Genomic DNA, 8,792 nt, shown 5'->3' on the forward strand with positions numbered 1-8,792 from the left:
ATATTTGTTTAACAATGCTCGTATGGTCCAGCATATTCTAATCCGTTAAGACGGAAGTTTAAAGCACTGTATGAAAGTTTCACATTGATAAAGTTTTTGATGCATTTCAAGGGTCAGACAATCTGGTCCTAATCACAATAAGTACATCACAATCTCGGTGGCCCCAATAAGTCTCCCAATAGACACAGGCACTTTCTCCAGAATTCCAGAATCTAGAAAAAAGCAGTTGTAGTTGATATTAACAAAGTCTTTTTTTATTTAGAAATGCATATTTGTTTTGCCTTGTCTACAACTTTTTCGCGGTATTGACCTGCTGCAAAAATCCTCGATTCGGCTTACAGTTCAGCGTTGTCGTTGGTGAATTTATCATCCAAACCGTTGAACGCCATCACTCCATCTCAATATAGGTCTACCACGTCTCCTCTGTATATGTGGACGGCCTAAGAGAACTTTACGGGCAGGGTCGGCTGGTGTCATCCTCATGACATGAGCCTGGCAAGTCTACTTCACTGCACAATGGTGAGGCCACCGTACAGCTCGAATGAAAATTTGGTCTTACTCTTACTTCTGAAAGACAATGGCTGGATGAGAGCTTTTAGACTTTATGGTAAAATTAAGGTATTATTACAAAAACTGATTATTTTTCAATTTAAGCTTTTCACAAAATTAGAATATTATATATGTAATACTACTGAACAAAGATAAACATTTCAATGTATCCTCAACGATGGACAAAGACAACAAGAGTACATTGTCATAACTTTTTAAACTCGGATCCTATTTAAAAACAATAGGAACAATTTGATAAATCTAACCAATCGTCAACAAAACACTAGCAATATTTTAACTATATGACACATAGTTGCCTTTATGGCGCGTATGATACGATCACACAAGTCCAGCAGGCAGGCAAGATATCGCCCAAGATAAGATAAACCCAGCGGTGGCACATATCCACCATATTGCTTGCCATCACAATCCTTCGACCCAATCATCCAGCCATTGGAGAAGAACTAATTTGAATATTAAAACAGCTGCAGGCGGCAGTCGTCATGGGGCGTTTTATTTTATTTTCCGCAATGGTTAGCTTCCAGTTGTTGCTGTTTTTAGATCGTGTGTGTGTGTGTGATATTTTCTTTGTCTTGAAGAAGAAGCAAAACCATGCGTCCGTGCGCCGCCAAAAACAACCGCGCGTCGTACCGCAGTCGACACCGACAGTGGCATGCGGCGCGATCGACGCCACAGCGTTTTGCGAGGAAGCTCATTCTGCGCGGGGGAATCATATTTTAGCTTCTTGTTTTGTGGGAGATTATCGAATTTTTCATTTCACCGATTCGTCGTCTGTGTTGCTTTTTTTCGAGATGCGTCAGCTGGAAGGAACGCTTGGTTCGATCATCCCCCGTTGGTTGGGATCATCACATCACTTTCGGTGTTGATAGTTCAGAAGAGAGACTTTTTTCGTGTTTTAGAATCTTTAGCTACCTAGAAAACCAGACACCTTTATCGTCCTCTCCTTGTACGATCTTCAACTGCCTTTATCTACCATCATGTGATCGTTCAAGATCGTTCAACACCACTTCAACACTGATGCCATCCGAAAGCAGCAATGCTATTTTATTCCTTTACAAGTTTATTGCTGGTGGACATGGCCACTACCATCCTACTGTAATGACGCCAGGTTTATTGTTCGTGTCCGAATGCGTATAAGCTCCGTTGTGTTTCTCTACAAAAGCATAATCTTCTTCCTTCAACACATAATTGGAACAGAGTGTAGTAAAACGTGCTGTAAACCATTCGAGCTTCCCTTGCCAACAAGGCCACAGCTGATGGTGATTTGCATTTTCTGGTGGATAGTTACGAAGCATCCGTTTTTATAACACCTTTGCACAGCTCTGCAATCTGGCCCGTTGATCGAGAGCGATTTGCTATCCAAATAAGCCCGGAAATAGGAGTTGCTTAGGTGTGTTATAGGATTGCGATCTGTGGTGTCGCGATCGTAAAGCTGCGATGATACAATCATCCAATGGAAGTGGAATAAAGAATCGATGAACTTTGCGAGGAAGAAGTGAGTGATTAGAGTTCTTCTAGAGATTGGACGATGGTTTATGCAGGAGCGTCTTCATCTAAAATCGTGTGGGATGCAAAAGTCTTTGTTAATCAAAATCTTGTAGGCAATCATAATTCTTGAATTCACTATTATCTCTTCTTTTGATGCGTGGCGTTAGTATGAGAGAATAGCAAAATAATGTCTTTATGTATCGTCTTGTAGACAAACAAGATTTTCCAATCCAAGAGTTTTTGAAAACTAGAGATCTGGATGTAACCATGGACTAACTGGATTAGCCTTGTTTTCCACGATCTCTTATAGTATACTCTGATTCTCATAGGCATCTTTAGGACGACTATGGATTATGATCATCAGAACCAGAAGCCGGGAAAGCATCAAAACATTGCTAGAGCTTCCTAAACTTCGAACAGACTTTTAATATTGTCCTTACCCATCCGTACCATCGCTCTGCACAGGCTGTTACGGATATTATCAAGTAAGGATAGAAAGAAAAGGCAGACTAAGAAGGACCTCTCGAAGTTTTAATATCGAAATAAAGGGAATATGAGGAAGAAGAAGCTCTCTTCGTTATTCGGCCTGGAGTCCTATAAGTTTACTTGACGCTTAATCTAAATTTAGTCGATCACCCTAGTCGATTCCCTGTTAGAGCCATCAGATAGCTCTTCCATTTCCAAATGCATCATACCTGTCGAGCTTCTTCAAACGTTGCTGCACGGACTTGTAAGATACAGATATACCCTCTTCTCTCCGAAGCTTATACTTTCTCTCTCCCTCTCTCTTTAATAAGATAACTTAACTCTCTTTAAGAGAAGGCTTTGTTTACTAAAAGTACTTTAATGCAGTAATCTCCTCGAACCGCACACTTCTACGAGAAGAGACGAATGAAGCGTAATGGATCAAAGTCTTGTGGCACAAAGGTCCCTTCTGAGTATTCCATTTTGGTAATCTCTATTTTAACTACTTGGCACTTATTGAAAGTCTTCAAATTGACAACATATTAATTGTCATACAAACATTAAGCAGTAAAAATTACGCAAAGTACAAGAGATAGATCGCGAAGTATTGAAAAGCGCTACGAACTTTTTCTCCAACGCTCTTCAACCCACCAACGACAACGACTGCGCAAGGTGGGAAAAGCTAATCTTAACTATCCAATCCAGACCGTACTGATGATGATCGTGATCTACATTCTCATGATACTTACTAACTTACATATCAGGCGCTATAAACTGCCTCACGGTCTTGGACAGCTGCAGCAGTCCTCGATATTGCTAACGTTCTAGCGCCGTCGACTGACAATCCTATATCCCGGCCGTATCTGGCGGACACATGAACCATGCTCGGGTCTCCTCTGTTCTTGTGGATGGCATAAAGTTCAATCATTAGCTCAATCCAAAACTGGATGACTAATACGCTGTTCTTATACTCCTTCATTTCAGTCATCGATCGCATCCCAGATGGACGTGTCGAAGTTTGCTCTCGATCGCAGCGCATACCTCAACACCGCCGCTGCCGGAGCCCTCTACGACACGACCAAATCGCAGACCAACCCGTACAGCGCCTATCTCGATCCAACCTCCGTCCTGACGAAGGCTTACTTCGACTCGAAGATGTACCAGGACCGGGCCCAGGCCGCTGCCAACTACGCGTTCGACATTTCCAAGATCTACGGTTCGACCGCTCAGCAGCAGCTCAGTGGCAGCAGCAGCAGCGGCGGCAGCAGTGCAACCCAGCAGCAACACCAACAACATCAACAACACCAACAGCAGCAACAGCAGCAGCACCAACAGCAACAGCAACAACACCAGCAGCAACATCAGCAGTCATCACATCTACACCATCCGCTGCATCATCAGCATCAGCTGCAGAATGGTGGTGGTGGTGGAGGTGGCAGCGGTAGCGTAATTGACGAGCGAGAATCAACGCCCCAGCTGAGCGACGTCACGCCCGACATTAAGCCTCAGATCGTGGAACCGCTCGAAGGTTCACCGCTGCACAGTCACAGCTATGGCGCTGGTCTGCTTGGTGGGGTTGGTGGTGGTACTGGTGGAGTAGCGGCCAGTGGACTTTACCAGTATTCTGCCGCGGCAATGGCTGCCAGTCAAGCGGCCGCCAACGGTGGTGGGAGTTCAGGGGCGAGTGGTGGAGGCAGTGGTGTTGGAGGAGGATCTGCCGGCGAATACCGACGACCGTTGACCGTCATCTTTTGACCCAACTCCGAGCTGATGGTTGATCGAGACTACTAGGCCAGGACGTCTCAACGAAGTATACGAAGTCGATTTTACGCACGGGGATGGGAAAGTGGTAGCGCACGCCTAGGGAAGCCGTGTGAGTCCGATGCTCAAGCTTTTATTTATTTGCCAGCCGATAACGCACTTACAATGCGGTAACAGGTGCAATAGAGTGGATTGGGGAACATTAAGGTGCCGTACGATTGGCACCAAGGCATTAAACGACACTAATGAGTAAATATGTGGCTATAAATAAGGTGTAAGAATGACCAACCGCCTGTGCTGGTATATAAATCATTTTAAAACGAACCCCTCTATCACGGTCATACTGTTCCGCTTTGGAACACTTCTTAGAGAACGAAACGCAACAGAACAGAGTCACCATGTCGGGAAAGGTTAGATCCGTCTTCGAACATTCATTTATTCATAGCTTAAATAGTGCAAAGTCAAGAAGATGCTAAGGATCGAGAGAGAGAGGTTGAGATGCAGAGTTCGAATTGAATAAAATGATGCATGGCTTTTGCGGAAGGAAAGGAATTAAATGAATTAACGAAATTGAACGCACATAATGATAACTTTAGGAATAAATCCAAACAAATAATTAAGTTAAAGTTGAATAAAACGAACGAAAACTTTTCGGAACAAATTAATTGCGAGTAAGAGTAGCTCTTCGGCTTTACTTGTTCATTAAATTTTAAGTTTAGTTTAAAAAAATGAAACATATTTATTAATTTATTATGACGGCTAGAAATGAAACATATTTTCTATTGTTATAATTCAATTCTACATACGAAATATTTTAAATCGAAAGAAATTAGTAAATTAATCATCTGTGGAGCAGAATCAATTTGAGCTTGTAAATAACCGTTGCTTTAAACTTTCCGTCAAAGCGCCATCTATACGTGAGAACGTGAAATAGGTTATCAAGTTGTGTGAGGTGTGATTTTCAGCCTGTATTGTATGCAATGCGCACAACATATGGTTTTCTAAGCAATGCACACAATTTTGACCCAAAAGTATGCAATATTGGGACATATTTTTAAATCAGCGGTTACGTTACTGATTATTTCCGTGTTTTAGAAGTAGACACAAATGATTTAGAACTGATTATCTTTGAATAATTCTTAATGCGTTGAAGTTTGGTAAATAATTTCAATATTTTAATTAATAATCTTCAATGCATTTTTAAATACAATTTGAATTCATCAATAACTAAGTTTTACCAGCTTTCAATAAAGACAATCGTCAACTATTAAATTACATTTACTACTTAATTAACAGTTTTTTTTTAATTCTTAGTTATCTTTTAGGAACGGCTCAGTCTTATTGTTGTTCCTGTTCCAAATTATTCTATAAAAATAATGAAATGTATAAAATCAATGTTATATTTCAGTCACAAGCTCAATGTTTATGTTCTTCCTCGTAATAGTCATTCCATTGAAATGATAACAATAAAAACGCAACTTCAGCTTCACCACTTCCACGTGGCCTGCTGAAGTATGCAAATTGGAAATAAAATTAGCGACACAAAAGCCGACACCGACATCTCACCCGTAAACAGCCACTCTGATTGTGCGTAATGACCGTGCTAAATTCCTTTCCAGCGCCCGAGCCGAATCACACTCCAAGAAACGATTCCTTCACGACGCACGGCAACAGAAAAAAAGCCGCCTGTCACATGATTAGGCCTGCGTCGCATCGCAGCACACGTGGAAAGAAACGTTTATTCATTAGCAGCCAAAAGTTGCGCTTCCCCGTCTGCGCTGGGGCATGATTTGCCTTTGTGGCGGAATAGAATTTCTATTTTGTATGGGTAAATTGAACATTGAAACACCTTTCCTTTTAGAAAGACGCATTCCTATCGTTTCGTGGGAAGTGAGCATAAGTTCGGTTCGTGGAAGCGCGTCGAAATCTTCTTTTTAAAACTCTCTTCTCGATTGGCAATTGTCGATTTGAAATTGCCAATTGCGTGACGCGATGCACACACGCGTAAGTTGTGGGGAGGGGGGGGGGGGTGGCAGGAGAATTGGTCTCGTGGAAATGATTGGCACCGGGACTAGGAAGAGAAGTCCTTTGAATCGCGAAAGCCTTTTCCGCTGACATCTTTTATAAAGCAATTTGTACCGTGCCGTGGTGGACCAGAGCGATGCCCTTCTCGACCAGTGGTCAGCAACTGTAACTTGTGTCTGGATGTTGATAGAGTCTTCAGTTGAAATATCGCTGAGCTGTAAGACTTGAAATAATGTATTCGAAATGGTTAATTAATTCTAAACCAATCCCAATCAAACGACCTTTTCAAAACATAGCATGTATGGCATATTGCCTAACCAAAGGCGCTTATTTCATAGCTTACTGAGACCATCTCCACTATGTTTCTATCAGCTCAATTTGCTGTCCACTGTACTCCCGACGTCTGGAAGTCCTCAATCGCGCGTTTCCTACACGTTCGCGACATCTTTTTCCGGTCAATCGAACCTCACGTCCGACAGTGGTCCGTCCGTCCGAGCTCCCAATTATTCACACCAGCGAAGCCCACCAAAAAGACGCGTGCAAAATGTCTGATTGAATAACAATGATTTCTTCCTGTTTTGCCCTCATCTCTAGAAGAGCGCGGCCACAGTACCACAGGATTTTCCCCCTATAGAACGAGCGACACACCTTTTCAAACAAGGTGTCATCAAATTAGCGCTTTTCTCCACCGTTGATGCCACCCCAAATAACCCGGGCGGGCGATGGCAATAAAATCTGAATAAATGGTAGCTTGCAGAAAAGGTTTTTCTCCCCCCTCGAGTGCCGTGTGCGCTCTAAGCTCCGATCGTTTTTCGTTCTGGTGAATCGTATGCAGCAATGGCATCATGACAGAACGGGCCCGAGGACACCTTCAGCAACGACAACGACGACGATCACACCCCGAAAACCGAGTGAACGTCTCCGACGATGCGGACAATGTTTTTGTTATCAGAATAACACAGTGAAGCCATTTGTTTTCGAATAATGGACATTATTCTCTATTATTCCCTTTTTATAGCGTACCTTTCCCGCTTGCCCGTATCCGCCCGACCTCCATTTCCATTTTCCCTCTACTCGGCATCATCGTTCGAGGGTGTGCAAATCGAGATGGAAAACGGAATAGCAGCTCTGTGATTTTCTTCACTTGCTTTTCCCGGAAGGATGATGAGGGGTGTTGGTGGTGGAAGCTGTAAGCCGGTAACAGACGCATCCCAACGAACACAAAGACCCAACCCAGTGTTCTTTGTGTGTGTGTGTGTGGTTTAGACAAGCGAGTGCGTGAGTGTGTGGAACCAACCAAGAGTGTCGAAACTGCTCCACAAGTGCAACTCTAGCAGGCCCTGGAGAAAACCCGGGGAAAAAGCCCGATGAACATGAGCCATCGGATTAAATCTACATACTCATACGCATCGTCGGACCGGGTTTTGTCCCTCGGTTTTGTAACAGATAAAAAATGGGAATTCTTTTCCGCCTTGCGAATGGTGGGTGTCCGTGATTTATTTTAATCCTCCTTGACTTAATAGAATTCGATTTCGGTAGTAAGACATTGCGACATGATTTCTGTACAGGCAGAAGAAGTGTTCGATTTCCGTTGATCGGGTTCGGGTGTGATACCCTTTTTGGTTTCTTCTTTGTTGTGGTGGATGGGATGGAAATCGACGAAAGGAGGAGGTGTGGTGATCGGGGTTTTTTAAGAGGTAAGTGAGAAGTAGAGAGGAATAGAAATACACACTTAATCTTGCTTTGGAGGTTTGTTCGGTTTGTCGGTGGCAAAAGACTTTAGCACACCTGACAAAGGGAGTTGAATTTGGGAAATTGGTGTATGTTAAACGAAGGGATAAAGAATATCAACAAAAGCCTATTACAATGAAGGTTCTACAATAATTTACATCTGATAGTCTACCGGACAGAATTATCCAAATCTTTCAGTAAAAATGCATAGACATCACTGTAATAATGAGAGATTAAAGAGAGAGATTAAAGAGATGAGATTGAAGAACGAAACAATATCACTCTATAATATCCTACAAAAGTTCGATGAAGAATTCACGATTGTCCGGAGTTCTTCTTGCAACCCGACGACAATTGCTAGTATGTTACTTCGGACTTTTCATATTTCATATTTTGTTGGGCAATTCTTCATACTTCAAATTCAGAGACTGAAAGCATTTGGATATGAGATTCAGATATAAACAGATGGATAAGGATGTCCAGGCTGGCTAATAATCTTTAAGTATTAGCATACAATAGAAGGGACTTGGGAGCGGTCCGGTGGAGCCTGTGCAAGGACCGAGGTTGAAATCCTGTCCAGATCGCCTCCCCGTACACAGGGCTGGCTGATGCTTTGCTACGGGTAAAATGAAGTCACAGAAAGCCAGATATGGTACGCCGAGACCCCTCGAGGTTGTGGTGCCAAGGAAGAAGAGGAAATAGGTACAACATGAGGAGGAGTTGACTGCTAATCGCATATTACGATCATGAAT

General features: G+C 42.8%; 1 protein-coding gene across 6 annotated transcripts in view; it reads left to right on the forward strand.

Moving 5' to 3' along the window:
- Positions 1 to 4,959, forward strand: part of LOC118507266 (SOX domain-containing protein dichaete) — a 210,875-nt gene extending 205,916 nt beyond the window's left edge. For all 6 annotated transcript variants that reach the window (XM_036045558.1, XM_036045559.1, XM_036045563.1 and 3 more), the window contains one exon: positions 3,508 to 4,959. In XM_036045558.1, the coding sequence (XP_035901451.1) occupies positions 3,508 to 4,278 (771 nt within the window). In that variant the 3' untranslated portion in view covers positions 4,279 to 4,959. The remainder of the gene's footprint in view (positions 1 to 3,507) is intronic.
- The last annotated feature ends 3,833 nt before the right edge of the window (positions 4,960 to 8,792 follow it).

This window comes from Anopheles stephensi, chromosome 2 (genome assembly GCF_013141755.1).
Source record: "Anopheles stephensi strain Indian chromosome 2, UCI_ANSTEP_V1.0, whole genome shotgun sequence".
NCBI lineage: Eukaryota > Metazoa > Arthropoda > Insecta > Diptera > Culicidae > Anopheles > Anopheles stephensi.